General features: G+C 39.8%; 1 protein-coding gene across 4 annotated transcripts in view; it reads right to left on the bottom strand.

Annotated features, from left to right (window-relative positions):
* The window catches only part of nr5a2 (nuclear receptor subfamily 5, group A, member 2), a 75,708-nt gene that overhangs the window by 7,308 nt on the left and 46,195 nt on the right, over positions 1 to 22,205 (bottom strand). For all 4 annotated transcript variants that reach the window (XR_007825253.1, XM_051094351.1, XM_051094353.1 and 1 more), the window contains one exon: positions 18,209 to 18,356. Coding sequence is in view for 3 of the 4 variants with exons in the window: in XM_051094351.1 (XP_050950308.1) it covers positions 18,209 to 18,356 (148 nt within the window). In the remaining variant the exon portion in view is untranslated. The remainder of the gene's footprint in view (positions 1 to 18,208; positions 18,357 to 22,205) is intronic.

Raw genomic sequence — 22,205 nt, 5'->3', positions numbered from 1 at the left:
ATGATTAACTTGTTTCTAGCATGATTATCATGTTGTTCACATGTTTCTAATATGATAAGCCTGTTGCTAGCATGTTTTTAGCATGCATAATATGATTAGCATGTTGCTAGTGTGTTTTAAAAACGTTTAGCGTGTTTCTAACACGATTATAATATAGCATGCTGTTATCATGATTTAACACATTGCTAGCATGATTAACATGTTGCTAGCAAGATTTAACATGTTGCTTGCACGATTAGTATGTTGTTATCAACTTGCTACCATGTTTGTAACACGATCAGCATGTTGTTAGCATGTTTTTAATCAATAACGTTGCTAGCATGTTTTTAGTACAGGTAACATGTTGTTAGCATGTTTTTAATTATTAACATGTTGTTAGCATTTTTTTTAGTACAAGTAACATGTTCTTAGCATGTTTCTAACATGATTAGCATATTAATAGCATGTTTTAGCATGGTTGTCATGTCATTAGCTTGATTAGCATGTTTCTTGTATGTTGCTAACATGATATAACAAATTCCTAGCATGATTAGTATGTTGCTTGCAACTTGTTAGCATGTTTTAACATGCTATGAATACACTGTTAACAATGAACACATTGTTAACATTATTAACAAGTTGGCAACATGTTTCTAACATGTTTCTAAAATGACAGGCATGTTACTAACATGATGGGAGGCAAAAGTTTTCACCCTCTCAATGAAAGTCAATGGGAATTTTGGTGGTTTTGATAGTCTGGTTTTTGAAAACTGTGAGCCGGATCAAATAGAAAAGATGTAGCAACTAACTTCAGAACAGTCTAAAGGTCTGACCTAAGGTTGGTGGTTGTAGCTTTAAAGCTATATGAGGAGATAATGACAAATTTTTGCTCAGAAGAAGAAGCTCAAATAGCAGATCAGTAGTTTGGCTTCATACTTATTTCATACTTAAAATCTCTGGATATTTTGCTGAGAAAGGGAATTCATTTGGGGGAAACAGATCTCCAGGGATTAAGATCTCATAGTGTTTCATCAGGTTTTTATGCTCTATGTTTTCCTTGTCACGTCTTTAATTTATGGCGTGTTAATGTGTTGCGGTGAGCGGCGTGTGTTCTTGTGTTTCAGATGAGGTGTGGATGGTTCTGTGGCGGCAGAAGCTGCTAATGAATCCCTGGCGTGTGGCTCTATTTAATCAGGTTTTGAGGGGCCACCTCATGTGATCTTTTATTTATCCCTTTGACCTGGGGTTGAACGGGAGCATGGTCATCCCGCTGTAATGGAGACTGCTGGGGTCCAAACGATTGTGAAAGCACTCGGACCCACCCAGCCATATCTAATGAGCCAGCTGACACTTCTCTGCCTGCTCTCTTTTCTCCTAAAAATAATCGAGACTGCCTCGGCCGACAAAAAAAGAAAAAAAAAGAGGGGGTGTTGGGGGAAGTGACTCCATCAGCAATGTAATGAGGTCTGTAGAACAAGCTGTGAGTCCTTCATGGTGCTGGTGAGGATGTTTGACCCCTGGGTGACACCAGCAGGCACAATCAGAACGAGGAAGGGGGAGGGGTTAACCAGAAGATGACCAATTACAAATCTCCAGCGCCAGACGGGTTATTTTAGCCCTCGCGAAAAGCGGTAAACAAACAATGCTGTCCACAGACCTGTCAGTCAAGTTGTTTTTGAGGGTGAGATGTTAAGGAAGCCTCTCAAGTACAGAGCAAGAGAATATCTGTCTGTCCGTTTTTCTGTTTTTCTATGTTCCGTCTGTTTGTCTGTCCATCAAGCCATCTTTCTGTCCAAACATCTGTCTTTATCTATCTATCTATCTATCTATCTATCTATCTATCTATCTATCTATCTATCTGTCTGTCTGTCTGTCTGTCTGTCTGTCTGTCACTGTCTGTCCATCTTTCTGTCTGTTTTTCTATCTTCTGTCTGTCGGTCCATCCATCCATCTATCCATCCATCCATCCATCCATCCATCCATCCATCCATCCATCCATCTCCAACTGTCTGTCCATCCATATATCTGTCTCTTTCTGTCTGTTTTTCTATCTTCTGTCTGTCTGTCTGTCTGTCGGTCCATCCATCCATCCATCCATCCCAACGTCTCTAACTGTCTGTCCATCCGTCTGTGCATTTTTCTATCTTCCATCTGTCTGTCCATCCATCGTCTATCTATCTATCTATCTATCTATCTATCTATCTATCTATCTATCTTCTATCTCTCTGTCGGTCCATTCATCCATCCATCCATCTCTGTCTGTCTCTGTCTGTTCGTTTGTCTTTTTGTGTCTGTCTGTCTGTCCATCCAAATCTATCTGTCTATCTATCTGTCTATCTATCTATCTATCTATCTATCTATCTATCTATCTATCTATCTATCTATCTGTGTATCTGTGTATCTGTCTGTCTCTGTCCATCTTTCTGTCTGTTTTTCTATCTTCTGTCTGTCTGTCTGTCGGTCCATCCATCTCTGTCTGTTCAGCTGTTCGTCCATTTTTCTATCTTTCATCTGTCTGTCCATCCATCCTTCTATCTGTCCATCTATCTATCTATCTATCTATCTATCTATCTATCTATCTATCTATCTATCTATCTATCTGTCTGTCTGTCTGTCTGTCTGTCTGTCTGTCTCTGTCTGTCCATCTTTCTGTCTGTTTTCATCTTCTGTCTCTGTCGGTCCATCCATCCATCCATCCGTCTCTAACTGTCTGTCCATTTTCCATTTTTCTATCTCCCATCTGTCTTTAAATCCATCTGTCTCTTTTTGTCCATTTTTCTATCTGCCATCTGTCTGTCCATCCGTCCATCTATCTGTCCGTCTGCCCATTTTTCTATCTATCTATCTATCTATCTATCTATCTATCTATCTATCTATCTATCTATCTATCTATCTATCTATCTATCTATCTCTATCTATCTATCTGTCTGTCTGTCTGTCTGTCTGTCTGTCCATCTTTCTGTCTGTTTTCATCCTCTGTCTCTGTCGGTCAATCCATCCAACTATCTGTCCATCCGTCTGTCCATTTTTCTGTCTTCCATCTGTCTGTCCATCCGTCCGTCTATCTATCTGTCCGTCTATCCGTCTTTCTGTCTGTTTTTCTATCTTCTGTCTGTCTATCTATCTGTTTTGATTGCCAACTTGCAGAATCATTTTTCTTTACTGAATGAACTGATTTGCTGAATTTCCAAATATCGTTACTATGGTGTCTTTTCCAAATTTTCTGCAAGTGAGTTGTGGCTCTTATTTTTCCACACTAATTAAAGAAAGACATTACAACAAAAAGTCCAATTTTAATTGCTAATTATTGTGGGGCTGCGTTTGAACATGAAAAAAACCCGAAGCACAGGGAGGGGTTAAAAGAGTCGACTGATCGATGACAATGGCTTGATCTCTCCCGCCCCGAGCAAGAGAGCCAGGTTGTGAGCAGAGAATTAACGTGTTTGTTTAATTTATCCACGACAAGAAACGCTTAATCATGCCCTGCTGACAGATACCGAAAAAAAGCAGGAAAAACGTACAAGCAGCAGTTATCCAGTCAGGTTGAAGCATCGCATGGTAAGCACTCTTATTTTCTATCTCAACATTTAGCCACTGTGGGACTAATTATCAACTTTTTCTCTTCTCTTTTTTTCATGAAACAGCCTTAGTGTGCACTAGGGCCGGGATGTAGCCTGCCTCTAAACCCTTAGGTCCTGAGGAATACATTGTTCATTTGACTAGCGCTCATGCTAGACGACCCCACATATCCACTCGCAGACACCCCCAGCACCACCCCTCGCCTCGTGATATGCTGGGATGCTTTTTAATTAGAAAGGATTTTCTAAGTGAAAAAAGATCATTCCACGAGAAATTCATACCAGCAACCCCCCAGAGCCATCGTGAGGTTCATTTGTATACTGACACGGATGCACAAATATAGCAAGACCGCGTTCGCCATATGCAAACTTGTTCGTCAGCTCGCTGCGGTAATGGCATATTGATTACAATTTGTTAGTATGCATAATGCAAATGAAGATATACAAGGATATGGAATTTTACAGCTAATAGTTTAGTCAATGAGCAATTAAATCATAATACCAAATTTGAAAGGCAAATGATAAATCCATTGACATTTCTAGTAGGCAGATGTCAGAGTAATGAATGACTTCCTGTTGGAAGCAAATCAGAAACAATATTGGTTAAAAGCAGGGCAATTCGGACAGTATTGTGTATTTGTAAAAGTTTACGACTGTGTAGAGAGTGAGTCTCAAAGGGCAACACATCTCCCTTTGGCTTTACTGCATGCTGTAATCATATAGTCAGTCAAGCATGTCAAAATTTCATCTTTATTCATCATTAACTTTTTCCAGATTCGCACCAATCAGGAAGTGGGGCGGTGCATGAACTCCACTGACCTCCAAACACCCGTTTTTCATCTAATCTGGCCCCTGAAGCTTTGCTCGTGGCCAATGTCCACCTGGTCACTGTTGATAATATTTACTCAATGTGTTTTACTTTTGCGTTTTATATATTGAGACCTTTTGGATGCAACAGTGATCCGTCCAAACTTTGTTCTCTTTAACACTGCATATCAATGAGCTCATTGCTTGTTTCTCCGAGGTTTGTTCTTCCTGACTAAGCCACGTAAAGCCAGGAGGGACGTGAAGGGCTCAATCTGCTCGTCCCCGGTCACCTCTGACTGCTATGAAAGGGAATTAAACAGGACTGGTACAGTTGGGGATATATTAAGTCAAATGTAAGCCCGTCATAGCAGGTAGAAGAGACGTCCCGGTCGCCCAAGGATGGTTTTGATGCCGCGCACTTGACGCGGGGAGGGAGGGTATAAAACGCCTTAGGTGTGATGAAATAAACACGAGAAGCTGGGGCAAACGTTTCTTGTTACAAATGCTAGCTGAAAGGCACTCTGCCTGCTCTTAAGGTGAGGGAAAATATATTTACATCTGCTTATCTTTTGGAGCAATCACTGTCAGGAGCTCACAGGTTCAGGGTGTGGGCTGAACCCATGATAATGATCCTGATAAAACTCTCTGTGTTTGAAAGGTAATAAATGAAATGGCTTTATCAACAGTTAGCTGAGTCTATTTGTTTGTCTGTCTGTCTACCTTTCAGTTACCTATGTCTGTCTGTCCATCTGTCCATCAATTTGTCCACAATCTATCTATCTGTCTGTCTGTCTGTCTGTCTGTCTATCTTCAGTCTGTCTACCTTTTGGCTATTTATGTTTATCCGTCCGTCTGTCCATCTGTCTATCTATCCATTTGTCCTCAGTCTGTCTACCTTTCGGTTATCCACCTTTCTGTCTTCCATCTGTCTATCTGTCATCTGTCTGCCTGTCTGTCTGTCTGTCTGTCTGTCTATCTATCTATCTGTCTATCTATCTGTCTGTCTGTCTATCCTTAGTCTGTCTACCTTTCGGCTATTTATGTTTATCCGTCTGTCTGTCCATCTGTCTATCTATCCATCTGTCCTCAGTCTGTCTACCTTTCGGTTATCCACCTTTCTGTCTTCCATCTGTCTATCTGTCATCTGTCTGCCTGTCTGTCTGTCTGTCTGTCTATCTATCTGTCTATCTGTCTATCTATCTGTCTGTCAGTCTGTCTATCCTTAGTCTGTCTACCTTTCGGCTATTTATGTTTATCCGTCTGTCTGCCCATCTGTCTATCTATCCATCTGTCCTCAGTCTGTCTACCTTTTGGTTATCCACCTTTCTGTCTTCCATCTGTGTATCTGTTTGTCTGTCTGTCTGTCTATCCTCAGTGTGTCTACCTTTCGGCTATTTATGTTTATCCGTCCATTTGTCCATCTGTCTGTCTTCCATCTGCCTGCCTGTCGGCCTATCTACCTGTCTGTCTGTGTGTCTACCTTTTGGCTATTTATGTCTGTTGTCCATCCATCTCTCTTCCATCTTTCTGTCTGTCATCTATCTATCTATCTATCTATCTATGCATCACATTTCTGGAAAAAGTGTTTGGAAATCCATAATTTTTACCAGACCATTTCCAAACAGCCAAGCAGGCTTCTGAGACTCTCTCAACTCCTTCCTGTCCGTCTTTATCTTATCACGATTGCCTCTGAGCATCTTTGCATTCAACATGTTTTCGCGCCAGTTGATTGCATGCACAGAAATGGGGAGGCGCGTTGAGCTCGTCTTGTTTATAATAAAGTGACAGAAAATCATTCAGGGGTCAAGTATCCCCCCAAAACTCTACCTGCTGTCCAGATCCTGCCCATGGTGGAAACCACACACCTAATGAGGTCATTAAAGCCAAGCCTCCATCAATATCTCTCTCTTTTTTACCCCCTCTACCCCCTTTTTTTTTGACAAATTTGAATTAATAATTCAACACAGTGCCTTGGGATGTATATTTCCTGAGTGAAGGACAGTTAACCCATAGCATGATTTTTCCTCCTTTTATGTGGCCACTTTTTAAATATATATTTTTTAATATTCATGTTCGACCATCATAGTGTTTGCATGTGTTGCATGAAACAGTGCTGTTTTTGTCTGTATCTCACACGCATACTAAAGCTGCTTCTATATTTTGATAGATGTGAGAGTGAATTCTGGTTTAATTCATTCCGCTTAAAAGCTGCAGTCTCCTTTACCTCGAGGGTAACCTTAAATGACATGTTTGTAAGCTTCCTGTCAAAGCTAAGCTAATTTGTGGAGCTTTAGCTTAACTACTGGCAAGAAGGATAAAAGTGATAAAATATCATCGTAAGATGTGAAGCGCTCAGAGATTAAAAACATAAAATGAAGCATATTTTTAATTCCCAAATTTTCAGATAACTGCTGGACGATACATGATTTAGTTCCCATATGAGAAAAAAGATTTTGTCTAACCAAAATATGTGCTATATATATATATATGCTACTAATATATATTATCTACATACATATCTACTATTCTTTTTTCTTTCAGGCCAACTACTGTCATGGCAGAACAACAGTTTGAAGTTGAACGTGAAGAATAGCACATCTACACATTTGAAGGTAACTCTATCACCCTAAACAAGCTCCAACACGTTAAGCCCCTCCTCCCTACCATCATTTCCTGTCCTCAGTCGCATTGTCCGTACTGTCATAAAAATGGCAACCCTTCAGACACATAATAGTTCGCGCACAAGACAGTTTCCAAGCATGGAAAACACCAGGAATAGACAACACCCCACTCGGCCACTCTTCCCAGCATTCCCAGTGTTGACAGACACCACACGGCCCTCGGCCACGTCTCTTAGTGACCTCACGCCTCTCCTGCCATTCTTGTTAAAGCTTCTCCCCCAAGCGAGACAATGTTTAGATGAATTCTCATTTCTATATTTGTCCCTGTAGTGTGACACCCGTCCAGCCCCACGCCATTCGCAAAGGTTTACGTTACAGGAAGACTGATGATGGGGCATTTTTTCCAATCAGCCATTCCTCAGCTTTGTTGCTTTAAATACAATGATGGGGGGAGGAAGGAGAGGTGGATGAACAGGAGAACAAGAGACGTGGTCGCAGCACCTGTCGGCTCATTTGTGCCGTCACGTTCAACAGCGGGCTCTGGTTACAGGGGACGGTTTTAGGGCTTAGCTGCTCTCTCGTGCCCCGTGGATGATCACTGGACATATGAATGTCTTTGTGATACTGATTTTGACAGATGTCTGATATCAACAAGCCATGCATTAAATCACAACTTTAAAAGTCAGTTTACTTGGTGTACTTAGCTTGCCCATGTAATGAAGTACTGTATTATCCATTGTTCTCGTATTGTAATCATGGTTTTTATGCATTATAATACTTCTAATTACATGGTTTAATTGGTCAGTTTAAAAGGCATTCTCCAGTCTAATATATATAATATTGTTCGTTCAGACTGATTCGCAAATGCGGAATGCGCATGAACGCAAGAGGCATGATTTATCGCATGAACCAATCACAGCCAACCATAACACGTCATATCCAATCATTTCTCGATTGAGGCATTGCCTCCTCTCATATGACTTTCCTACATTTATTCTCAATTACCCCCCACCAAATTCACCACACGCTTTAGGGGGTCTGTTAAAACTCAGTGGGCTCAGGGGAGGCGAGAGACGCGGACCCCGCTGTAACTGTACCTGCTGGTGTCACTGTTGGACAATGTTTCTTTAGAAAAATTAATTATTTATACGCCATTTGTAATATTTGCGTTTTTTTTTTTGTATTATGAACTTTTTTTCTCATCCAGTTTTTTTAGTAGACATTGCCTCCCTTGAAACACCCTTGAAATGGCCATAAAATTGCCAATAAGTATTATTATTATGATTGTAAATCATAATTCTAAAAATTATGATTTACTGAGGTAACGCCTAAATTTTGTCAGATTGCGTTTTTTAAGTTAAAAATTTGTTTAAATGTGTACAAAAGATGCCATATATATATAAAGTACCTCTCCCATGTATATGCTCACTTTAACTTTTCAAAAAACATTAATTATTTGTAATTTTTCTGTTATTCAAAGTGTCAAAATATCATGTGGTGCGACCATCTGCCCATAACTTTTGTTTTGGAAACATTTTTGAAATTACCTGAAATTTATTCAGATAATTTTCTGCACTATTTGGCATTATTTCCAAAGTGTTTTGTAATCATGTATCTTGTATTTATATTTCCATCACAATATACAAACAAACTTGTCCGATGGTGTCCGTTTTATGAAATATCATGCGGTGCGACCATCAAGAAACTACCATTTCGGGAGTTTTATGTTGAAATCCATTCAAAGATAGGACATTGCACAATATACCAATTTGCCAAGGACCCATGGAAGCATCAAGCAGATTTGTAACTCTCTTTTAAATTTGGAAAAATATAACCTTTTTAATGGCTTGTGTGTAGGCACCACATTTGGATTTCATGTGGTATGACCTTATTATGCAAATATTATAAATTTCTTAGTGACCTTTTGTGGGAAGCTAGCTTGTTTTGTTTAGATGGCCAATTTTGTGCTTGTAAATTTACTGAAATATCATGTGGTGCGACCAAATATCATGTTGTGCAACCACTGCAGAGTGTTTTCCATTATAGCTATTTTCTATTATAGAGTGTTTTCCATTTTATATATATATATATATTGCATTATTTCTACTTCTGTTATTAATATACCCGTTCACATTTTGTAATATAGATTTTACAGTACTTTAAAGTGTTGCCAGACAAGTGTCTTTTTAGAATGTTATGGCATTGACAGTACTTACAGTATGACATCTGAAAACTTAAAATGACAGAAACCTACAAAATATATATAGAAATATAATATAGGAATATAAAATATACATGAACACAAACAGCTCACAAATCGTTCAGACAGTGCTACTTTCAAAGGGCACATCTGCTCAGCTGTGTGGTGTATGTTTGACCCGAGTGCTCATGGGGGCTGAGTGTTTTCCTTCTGCTGCGACCGGGTCACTTTTATGTTCATGTCCACGGCACAGGACTCTTTCTATGAAATCGATTGAGAAATGACAGGGGGAGTTTATGTTGGAGCTTGTGTAACGCCCTTATCTGTGTTTGTGTGCAATGTTTAAATAAGACCTGGCGGCTCCCTGATCAATAGACACATCCTATCACATCCGCGACGGCAGCTCGCGTCTCCCCGGCCGGATTGAAGGTCCCGGGCTAGCGGGCCCTGAGAAATTGCAGAATTTAATTGGCACGGATAGCGATGCACCCATAGAGCTAGAGACCTCAAGTCACGAAAGAAAGAAGAAACGGGGAAGGAAGAAACTCAGATATGCGCAGGCAACAACAACAAGGCCCCTTTACAATGCACAAAAACGCAAAGCACGGCCGCGGTGAGAGTGAATAATGAACTTCAGCCCATTGATCGGAAAAACAAAGCCTGTATATGTTTGTCCCGGCAGGACCGCAGGTCTCATAAATCTTTAAGGGTGATCTGTTTTTGCCACGCCGTTCCTTTTCAAATGCATCCCTTTCGATTCACGTGATAGACAGAAACGGCGAGCTATTATTATTTTATAGCGCGCGAGCTCATTATACTTGGAAATGAATATGAGTATCGCTAGTTAAAGATCGCTAAAGGTGCGGCTGCGAAATCGAATGCAAAAGTCCGGAACATTACGGATATTGATAGTTGTTGTTAGCGCTGAATCTTGTAGCATCGCAGGCCAGGTATCATAAAAATGGCACCCAAGCGCTCCGTTCTGGGGCGAGCATCTGCACAAACAGGCAGAAAGCAGCCGGAGTTTGTATGATTGATATTTCCAGTGCAGATATCACTTAGGAAACACCTGACATGAGCGGGGCATGTTTCGTGCCCGGCCTGCCTGCTAAGTACTGGAGCGCGAGCCAGCTAGCGTGTTATGCAGCCGGTAATAAAAGTTGGTCATTGATTTTCTGTAGTTGCTTGTAACAGTTAATGTTGATACATCAATAGCTAAAGGAAAGCACAGGCTTTAATAGGAGGCTGAAAATGTGGAAATATGGGAGGCTTGGGCGTTAAATCACAGAATCTATCCCCCAGATCGATAAGACAGTTACAGCAAGTGTCCCTCTGCTTTCCTAATGTTTTACAATAAACTGACAGCTTGTAATAAGGCTCTGGCAGAGGCTGAGGAAGGGAGGAATCCGACGGGACGGAGGCAAGAGTTGTGAGACGGAGAAGGAAAACAAGTACCTATAGCTCAGTGTATTCTCAATCACTTCATCCGCAGCTTTTGTCGAAGGAAAATCCACCCGGTCCGCGCTTTCCGAAAGTGGGGAAAACTTTTACAAACAGTTCACGGATACGTGGTTCGCCCGAGATGGGTTTTTTAGTGCCAGATGCAATCGTCTTCTCGATTTTGTGAGGTTTTGTTGATCATGTCCAGGCTCGCATGGAGTTGCAATTGGAAAATGCTTAATATGATAATCTGATAATCTGATACCAGTGTTGTTATTGTTAACTCAAACTATTAAAAATCGATTTGGTTCACTTAAATAGGAAATAAAACATGAATATGATATAAATAAGATAACCTGACATTTTATACAAATTAAATAGAATTATACAAATTAAATTGTAGTGTTGCCTTGACAGAAGCAAGTAAAATTACGAAAACATAGTAAAATTTACACAAAAATAAAAGATAATTCAAAATATTAATAAAAACTATATTATATAAATTATACTAAAATAACACTTACCTATATATTACCAATAATAATAATAATAATTAATAATAAATTTTAGCTACTTTAATCTCATAATGTTACAATTTTCTCATAATTTAAATAAAAAAACATAATATTATAATTATATTCTTGTAATTCATACTTTTAAATTATTAATTTAACTACATATATGTAAGCATATTACATATGACCAATAATAATAATAATAATATTAATTTAACTACATATATGTAAGCATATTACATATGACCAATAATAATAATATTAAGATTAATACTACTACTACTACTACTACTAATAAGATTCTGAGAATAAAATCTTGTCAGGATGAGTATTAGCTACTTTAATATCATAATGCTACATTCATAACTTTCATAAATGTTGTATTTTTTTCTTCATATATTACAATTTCAATGTCATAATATTTTGGTTTTATTCTTGTAATTGTACTTTTTAATCATACATTTAACCACATATATGTAAGCATATTACATATGACCAATAATAATAATATTCTGAGAACTTCTACTAAAATAACTTACCTATATATGACCAATAATAATAATAATAATAATAATAATGAAGTTTTAGCTACTTTAATCTCATACTGCTACAACTTTCTCATAATTCATGTTTTTTTTTTTTTTTTGGAATATTACCATTTTAATGGCATAATATTATGGTTTCATTCTCGTAATTTTTACTTTTTAATGATTAATTTCACTACATATATGTGTGCATATTACATATGACCAATAATAATAATAATAATACGATTCTGAGAATAAAATTATGGAGGTTACCTGTACATAGTTTTAGCTACTTTGAAATGCTTAAAAGAAAAGCATTTAAAAAAAACTTTCTTATATATTTTTTCTTAAAATATTACTGTTAATGTCATAATATTATTGTTTTATTGTTGTAATTTTTTGCTTTTTTAATTTTTACTAATTTAACTACATATGTTTGCATAATGCTACAACTTAATCTTTCTTTTCTTGAAACATTACTATTTTAATGTATATAATATTTTTACTTTTTAATTATTAATTTAACTACATGTGTACATATAACCAATATGTACACACACACACACACACACACACACAAACATATATATATATATCCCACATATTACATACATATGAACAATAATAATAATAATAATATGTTTCTGAGAATAAAATTATGGAGGTTACTTTAATCTCAAAATGCTACGACTTTCTCTTTTTTTTTTTCCTCTTAAAAACCCCAAAAAATTAATGTCATAATATTATGGTTTTATTCTCGTAATTTTTTAAGTAAATGACAGTGATTTGTAATTCAGGCCGAAATTAGAGCATAGAATTGAGTTTCAAATCACAACACAAAACCTCCATCTGTCAAGAGTAATACACCGAGTTCATCTCGTCTTTATCAAGAGTCAATCCATAGATGTAGATTCCTGCCTGCGTTACTTATCTGAAGCGTTTGTAGACACTCAGATAACGATGCTAATGGCTAACGATTGCCAATCACACTTAAAGTTGTTTGCAATTTAAAGCTAATCATAAAGTAATGTGTAGTAACAGATAAAGAACAAAAAGCTAAGAGATAAAAGGCAAATTGCAGCCGCGACACAAGCAAAGTGTCGAAATCAGAGCGGAATGGCCGGAATTCGGCGAACTGACTGACAAAAGCTAGTGGGGCTAAAGGTAAAGTGCCATCCTTTCACCTCCCTTTAAAAGCACGAGCCCGCTGCCGCCGAGTCGTGCCGTGTCCACAGATATCAGCGGCTTTTAAAGCCTGATAAAGTCTGAAAGCCTCTTAAGGCTCCTAATGAGGTTGCCGTTTCAAAGAGAGCCTCTCGTCGAAGCACCAGAAGTGAGGCTTTTGATTTCTGTCGCGTGGAGCGAAAGGACAGTGGGCAAAAGAAATAACCCTTAAATATTAGGGTCATTGCACAGGCCCACTTCTTCCTCTCTGCCAGATTTGTAAAATATCAGAGCACTCAGGACTGATTGGAAGGTTTTGCACCTCTGAGCGAAATCTAAATGAGCATGTTTGGTGACAACAACAACTTAAGTGAGCGGTCAAATCTGGGAAGAGCTGGCGCGCATTGTCACAAATCACGGAAAATAAATTCCTATGTGTGCATCCCCGCGTCAATGCGTTTTCAAAGGATGTCCACACACACATGCGCTTGCTTTATATGTGTATTGATTAGAGCCGGGCCTCACATCTTCCACATGACTTACAACCCGTCAGTGGCAAACTGCTTGGCTCACAAGAAAAACCTGCCCCTATTATCTTGCATTTAATTAAGACATAGCTGCAGTTTTATGCACCATTATTTGGCCCCGGCCTGGGGTCTCCAAGGCGTAAATATTGAACCGTCCCAGCCCTCGAATGTTAATCAATCCCAACCGACTTCCAAATTATTTGGTCTGTTTCAGGAAATGAATATTTGCACCTGTTATGAGCCTTCGCGCATGCATTACTGATCTCTCCTCTCTTTGCACAAGGGTAGACGTATCGATTCAGATCAAGGAAACAAGACGGGCTGGCTTAATTAGAGCTTACCTATGTGGGAACAGCCTTTTTTGCTTCTTTAAAGTGAGAGTAAAGGAGAAATGGTTGCGTGCCGTGACTGTATGGTGTGTTGTTCAGAGGTGTTTGGAAGAGACCCCACAGCCAAGCCTCGGGGACTTGAGATGCATCCCATCTCGTAGTCAAGTGTTGATGCCATGAGTAGAAAACCGTTGTACCTGTGTCCTCTACATTGCGACGATAATAAAGAGCAGTCGAAAATGCGAATCATGTCAATAATTTTAATTTAAAAAACAGTTGATGAAAATACGAAAATACGGCAAGGACTTTTGCATATTCTGGATAAATTTGTTTAATAAATAAAGTTTTTGAATATTTGGTTTAATTTCTCAACACGGAAGTCACATTCAAATCAAGCAACCTTCTGTTGGTTCCATGTGGAATTTAAAAAAGTTGCGAAATCTGCTTTGGAAATCATGTGAAATTCCCAATCACGTGGATTTAGTCCAGAAAAAAATCACACAATGGTAATTCTGACTATCTTTAGTCAGAGTAAAACTGGCTGAAATTAATTATTATTACATAATAAAATATTGACAAAAAAAAGACAAAAATAATGGCTAAAAAATAACCACTCACCCCCGAACATTTTTATATATTTTAAAGACTAATTTGCGACTGAACTAGAGGCTGTGGGTTTTTAACCTTTTTGTTAGTGCACCTGCCTCTTATGCCGGCGACTCAGGTTCGAGTCCCACTTGGAGCAGGTGCGAGTAGGACCTGACGGGGTTACATTGGTGCCGTGACCCGGATGGGAGTGAGGTTTGGGATGAGTGTAATGGAGGATAGCACTAACGACTGATGCTAGAGGCTGCTGTCTTTAGCCTCCTGTTTAGTGCGCCTGCCTCCCATGACCTGGGTTCGAGTCCCGCTTGGAGCGGGTGCGAGTAGGACCCAGGGGTTACATTGGTGCTGTGACCCGGATGGGAGTGAGGTTTGGGATGAGTGTATGGAGGACAGCACTAGCAACTGATGCTAGAGGCTGCGGTCTTTAGCCTCCTCGTTGGTGCACCTGCCTTCCATGATCTGGGTTCGAGTCCCCCTCAGAGCGGGTGCGAGTAGGACCTGGTGAGGAGGTTACATTAGTGCCATGATCCGGATGGGAGTGAGGTTTGGGGGGGTGAGTGTAATAGAGGCCAGCACTAGTGACTGATGTTAGAAGCTGCAGTCTTTAGCCTCTTGATAGTGCACCCACCTTCCATGATCTTGGTTCCATGATCCGGATGGGACCCGGATGTGAGTGAGGTTTAGGTGGGTGAGTGTAATAGAGGCCAGCACTAGCGACTGATGATAGAGGCTGCTGTATTTAGCCTCTTTGTTACTGCACCGGTGACCTGGGTTTGAGTCCCACTCGTTACATTAGCACAGTGACCCGGATAAGAGGCTGCAGTCTTTAGCCTCCTAAAGTACGCTTGCGACCCAGGTTCGAGTCCCGCTCAGAGCGGGTGCGAGTAGGACCTGGGGGTTTACATATGGAACAAAAACATTTTTTAATGCACATATGCACAAGTCATACAGGTTTAGAATGATATAAGGGTGAGTAAATGATGACAGAAGTTTTATGTTTTTTTTTTTTGGTGTAATTTCTCTCTTTTTGACCTAAAATTGTTTCCACAACTCTGGTTGAGTTGAGTCTGCTAGTGTTCATGATTCGTTCATGAGCTTTTTGGTGTCGATGCATCATGTCTCACCATTTTTCAGTGGATATTGCTATTTTAACATGGCATTTCTAGTTAAAACAGTCAGTAAAACATGCCTCAAGATGTTCCTGGAAGGTCGAGACAATCAGAGGTTTGGCTCCAACAGAAATCTTGGTGTTCGTCTCAAATATAGCCACTAAGATTGTCTCTACCCCCTTTAAACCGCACAAGACCATCGTTCACCCTTCAGCGCCTTTCCTGCTGTTGAGGAAATCAATGTCTTGGTCGTAATTATTTAACCATTGATAAAGCCTTCAGCTCCTGCTAGAGTCCAAGCACCTATTCAACACACTGAGACTGACAGCGGGAAAGATAGAGACGCTTCGGCTGGCGGAAAAGCGTGAGAAGTGATCGGCTGACTGCCATCGGTCCTCTCGACAAGCCAGAGGGATCGAGGAGACAAGTGACTGCTCCCGGGTCAACTCATGTCTCTCCTCCTCTTTATCGACACTTAGCTTTACAAAGAGCCCCCCTGGGCTCCCCCGACAGTGACAAATTGCAATGGTTTGGCTGCGTTGAGAGCGAACAGACACTAACTTAAAGCGGTGGGGAGTGGAACGGCGTGGGTAAATGCGATTTTGATTTCCGTTAACAGGCTTCATTTGTAAATGGAATACGGAGACACTGCGTTTAACGAGTGTTAGAGGGGCTGATCCAACGGATTTTATGTTTTCATGTCATGGAGGCCAGACGGGCTTACAAATGTTGACCTTGCACACGTGGCCTTGGGTTTACAAGCACATTTAGCTGATAATTGATTCTGTTTTAGGATTTATTTGAATAAACCAAATTCATAAAGAATGTTTGGTATGAAATTGTAATATTACAACATAATGTTTTTTTGGTGCTGGTTTAATAAGGAATGCTGTAGCAACACTGTCGGAATGTGTTTGCCAACCTACATTTACTAAATAGTGAAAAGTCCACATTTTCCTTTGTGAAAAACAACAAAAGAGTTCAAGAATGAGCAGTGGTCTGAGACCACTGAGTTCCCATAATTCCAATAGTTTTCATAAAGCACCATGGGATTTTCATGCTTCATTTAATTAACCTCTGCCTGGCTTCTCAATAGCAACTGGCAAAGTCTTTTTCTCATCTGCGCACTTGTACGTACACAGAGCCCCAGCCACCCCTCACCCACAGGATACTATTAATCGGAGCCATCTTTGATCTCTAGGCTTAGTTCTCTTAGTCTCTTAGTCTCTCCGGGCCTGGCACACAGCATGGGTGGGGCGAGCTGCTAGAACGGGGCAGTGCCTGGGGCGATACACTCCCCTCAGGTGAGAGTTTTATTATGGATGATGTTTCCGCCAAATTATTTACACCAACACTCCCCCAAACCGCAACCAAAAAACCTCCGCTACGCAAACCCGATCAACATAAACACAGCAAGGTTGAGAGGTCTAGAGTTTCATGCGTTTCGGTCTTTGGTCTGGGTAAGATGTGAGGAACCTTCTCAAGGTGCGGTTGGGGAGCTGGACATAAAGGCTTATGTCCTGCTTCAAAGTTTCAGGTAGTTCAGGGACGTAGCAAACGGAACGAGTGGGATCAAAGCACCTTCGCCCTATGCACATCATATTCTCTTTTCCGGAACCACAGGACGGAACAATCGCGACTGATATGATGATGCAAAAGTGGATGGTCGGCATTAATATTCCATGTTCTTATGGGGCCAAACAGACGGCCAGTCCTGTTTTCTTGATGCTGCTCTTTCATGATGGAGACCTGCATCTTTTGTGAATTGGCTTCAAGAGCTGCCTTGACCTGCAAGCAATGGAACCGCTGATCATAAAGCTAGCAGGCTAACAGAAGTGAGGCATTGAAGGTTACCGGTAGCTAAAAGCAAAACTGGATGCACTCGGCACAAAAATCTCCAGGAGCAAACGACCTCCTGATTTTCTTAACTCCATTAGAAGGAAAATGCAACCTTGGTTTTGTAAGTTTCCAAGTTGGAAGTATACTTAGCACTTGGGTAGCTAAAGAAGCACTTAAATGCAGTAAGCTAATGATTTCTTTGTTTATCAAAACTTAAAATTTGGTCGTGATTCAAACATGCCAGGTCAAGACCACTAGCATGAAATGTCATTGATTAGTATCTTGCAAACTGTCATTAGCTAGGTTTTCATTCACATATTTTATGCAAATTTTGGGACACTGCATAAAAATTCATGCTAAATTTCCAAAATGCACATAAAAAATAGTGAGTATCTGGCACATGCAAAGTATGCTGGAAACAAGTCATGACTGAGTAATTCACTCAGGGTTGATGCACACGTCAGAAACTTGGAATTTGGAATTTTGGAAATTTCAATTGAATTTTGGAATTTTGGAAATTCCAAAAAAGCTGGACTGCACTTTTTAAACCACAGTTTATATTAAACTAAAAAAAAAGAAACAGCATTTACTTTTAATTTCTACTTTACAGCAATTTTCCCCAGAAATTATGATATGGTTCTTTATTCATGGATTGTTACTGTAATATGCATATTTATTTAGTGGCATACTGTCTGAAGATTGATGAAAAGTGAACGGAATCTTTGAGCTACGCAATTTTCTGGGAGCAACTGTTTTGAACCAGGCGAACTATTCTGGCATCGCTGGTAAAGGAGAGACGGTGGCATTCATAATGATGATCTTATCGTACAGGGGGAAGTGAATGCGGTCTTGTGGCTTATCTCAAGATCCCTCAAGAACCTTGGGAGCAAGCAAGTGAGATTTGGATAATGCACAGAGGCCATAGCCCGCATCTCTCCACCCCTCCACCCCCTTTCTCTGTACTCACCCAAGCTGAACAGCACCAGGAACTTGAGGCAGACAAACTCCCTCTGGTCCAGCTGGAGGGATCGTAGTTTGCTCACCAGCTCCTGCGCGTGACTCAGGAGGTTGTTGAGTGTGGCACCGGCTTGGGAGGCAATTAGGGCGTAATCCACCTGAAGAAGAGAAAGGGCGAGAGTGTTCACACACACAAACAATAAAAGTATTACCACAAGGAACAAGCCAGATCTCTGAAGGTTTGAAACATCTCAGGTATAGAGAGATACTACTACGAGCGGAATTTTTAAAATAATTTGACGATTGAAAGAATTTTAGAACACTCTTCCATGTTCCATTGGTTGCTCAAGTGTCAACCTGAGGTAATCACTGAGTTACTTCTTTACGTATTTGGACGTTTTGGAACAGAAATGCTACTAATACAGAAAAGTTTATTTCGAGAAGATGAGCTCGTATTTGTTTGGAAGACTCGCTGTGCATATTTAATGGCAAAAAGGGTTGTTGGGAATGTTTTAGGGAAAAGTTTAGGCCTTGTTCCTTGTTCATCGAAAATTCTATTTCTTGAGTCCTTTTACTTTTAAAGTTCAATCAGCCAGACGGCACTTGGCACCACCTTTCGAGTTTTTCAGCGCCGTCTGAAGTAAGCATGTAACCAGCTCTGGCAGCTCTACGATTCATACGCCTCTCTCCCTTTCTCTCCTTCCCAGGCTTCTCTCCGCACAGCAGGGACAGTGCGCTGGGCCGAGGTCTGAATGATAATCAGCATCAAACCGAACGGGGAAGAGCTGCACGTTTCTCCATCCCTGGTGCCCAGACCCTCGGACCCCAGCGCCCCGCGCCAGACGAGGGCGGTGGGGGTTGGAGAGGCGCGAGTGAGCGGGGGCCCCTGGAGGTCCCCCAGGCTACCGGTGCCGAACCCTGCGTGGGACCCCCGTGGCCCTCTCCTCCCCTTTCAGGTGCACTTAATATCTGCAGCAGCAGCAAATTTGTCTTGGAGGCAAGTCCTTAGCTGCCACTCACTGTAAGCAGGCCATATTAAATTTTTATATTTATTGACAATTCATTACCATAATTGACTGCGCCAGGGTTTCTGGAAGAAGGTAGACTACGGGCCTCCTAAGCGTAAGGAGAGCTCCCTCTGAGCTGGATTTGCAATTAAAAACGCGGGCGGATTGGAATTTATTTATTGTGTAAATATGATGAGTGGAATTTTTTAAAGTCCTGGCTGGAGGATTGCGCATTTCTCACTGGCTGTTTTTGTGGATCTCTTTGAGGCCCATGTGAAGCTGCTGAAGTTGTCAATTACCGGGATTTTACCAAATGACCAAGTGCCCCAAGCATTAGTAACCAGTTAAAGTAGTGGGATTACACTTAAATAACACAAATAATAATGCAAAATATTGAAAATATTTAACAAACATTAATACTAATAAAATTTAAAATTTAAAAATTATGCATATTTATATCAATATAAATCTTTACGTATTTAAAAAATATACACTACTGGAAATATAGGTGAACGAACCATACAAAATGTTAGTAAAATATATGATATGTGTTACATTTTTGTTCCATAATGATGGTTGACTCAACTGAACACACGGCAAATCATTTCCAGCAATATTCCCTAATTCAATCTGACATGGAAAATATCAGTGAATGCTTGATCTTGACAAAAAACTGAGACCTGTATGAATATGATTATAATGATTTGGATTCTTCTGAAAGACTGGGACCTTTAGAGTGAGAGACAGACAGACAAAGCAAAAGAAGGGGTGGAAGGGGAGATAGGTCTGTGACATATTGGAAAGCCGCCCATGTAGTGTCATGTGTCGCAGCACTTTAGGACTGATCCCCCACAGTGCTTTGTGGCATACCAACACTAGGGAGAAACAATGACATGTCCTCAAACAAGATGAGAGACGGTGGGCAGTTCAACTGACAGTCGCTGACAGTGTTGTCGTGTAGCTAAATTTAAACAAATGTAACTAAAAAACTTCAAATATATTTTTAATTATTATTATATATCATTACAATTACTTAAAAAGTTTATTTAATTTTTATTTTAAAGGAAAATTCTATTTAAAAATATATATTTAAATACATATATATATATATATATATATATACACACACATGCAGTACATGTCGGTCTGTAGTTATATTACACTGAATTACAATATTGCTTTAACAACTGGCAGAGCGTTTGTTTGTTATGCATAAGCCCGTGTTCTTGCACGAGTGTGTTGTGTGGCCGGGCTGTCAGTAGTCTGCTCTGGAATAATAGGACGTAATGAACTGTTTGAGTCTTTGCCTTCTCTCTCCCCAAAGGCTTTTTTTCAGCACCAGCTGTTCATTAGGCAAAATATGCAAACAAGGTCTGGCCCTCCTCCACCCCGCCCCCAACCCTCCGCCAGACCTCGCTAATCAAACATAGAGGCACGCTACGCGGAGCACTCGCAATCCAGACAAATCAAAGCTAGCGAGCGCTGTGAGCTCTCACAGATCTCCAGATGTGATATCTAACAAGATTTCTCAGATTTTATCGCTCAGAGGTTGCTCGTTCATGGCTCAGACGGCTAGAAACCACTTTCACACTAGCCAAACGAATCAAATTGTGGAGTCCTCAGTTGTGTTTCCTTTGAGTATCAACTTTGTCCCAAATGATAACATGGACAAAGTATAAAGCTATAAAAATATTTATATATAGTATATAGTTGGGAGAACCGGATTTGAACTCACATTGATGGCTGTATAATTTACTAGAGGATGTGAGTTTGTTCATCATTTAATCTCATTATGGTCTAGAAAAAACAGTTTAAAATATTTTTGAGACATTAAAGATGCATAATTTGTGTTTTCTCTTTCATTTAGTTGACTTGGTGGAAATTGTGTCAGGGCCGGATTCAAACCTGCGTAGATGGCTGTATAATTTATCAGAGAATGTGAGTTCATTCACCATTTAGTCTCATTATGGTCTAGAACAGTGGTTTTCAAACCGGTCCTGGAAGCACCCCTGCCCTGCACATTTTGTATGTCTCCCTCATCTAACACACCTGATTCAACTCATCAGCTTGTTAGTAGAAACTGCACAAAATGAATTGAGTGTGTCTGATAAGGGAGACATACAATATGTTCAGGGCAGGGGTGCTTCCAGGACCGGTTTGAAAACCACTGGTCTAGAAGAAAGAATTTAGACATTTTTGATATATGTTAAAGATGCCGGATTCGAACTCACGTTGATGGCTGTATAATTTACCACAGAATGTGAGTTTGTTCATCATTTAATCTCATAACATCATAGAAGAATCAATTGAGATGTTTTTAAGACATTAAATATGTCTAATTTGTGTTTTCTGGGTCCTTTAGTTGACTTGGTGGAAATCACGTCGGGAGCTGGATTCGAACTTGCGTTGATGGATGTATAATTTACCAGAGAATGTGAGTTAGTTCACAGTTTAATCTCATAATGGTCTAGAAGAAACAATTGTGATGTTTTTGAGATATTAAAGATGTCTAATTTGTGTTTTCTCAAACCTTTTTTTGATTTGGTGGAAATCGCGTTGGGAGCTGGATTCGAACCTGCATTGATGGACGTATAATTTACTAGAGAATGAGTTTATTTAGCATTTATTCTCATAATGGTCTAGAAGAATCAATTGAGATATTTTTTATGACATTATAGATGTCTCATTTATGTTTTAGTTGACTTGGTGGAAATCACGTCAGGAGCTGGATTCGAACCCGTGTTGATGGACGTATAATTTACTAGAAAATTAGTTTATTTAGCATTTATTCTCATAATGGTCTAGAAGAATCAATTGAGATATTTTTTATGACATTATAGATGTCTCATTTGTGTTTTAGTTGACTTGGTGGAAATCACGTCGGAAGCTGGATTCGAACCCGCGTTGATGGCTGTATAATTTACTAGAGAATGTGAGTTTGTTCATCATTTAATCTCATAACGGCCTAGAAGAATCAACTGAGATGTTTTCAAGACATTA

The sequence above is a fragment of the Labeo rohita genome, chromosome 22, assembly GCF_022985175.1.
Source record: "Labeo rohita strain BAU-BD-2019 chromosome 22, IGBB_LRoh.1.0, whole genome shotgun sequence".
In the NCBI taxonomy this organism is placed as follows: Eukaryota; Metazoa; Chordata; class Actinopteri; order Cypriniformes; family Cyprinidae; genus Labeo; species Labeo rohita.
This window is presented reverse-complemented; position numbering and strand designations above follow the sequence as displayed.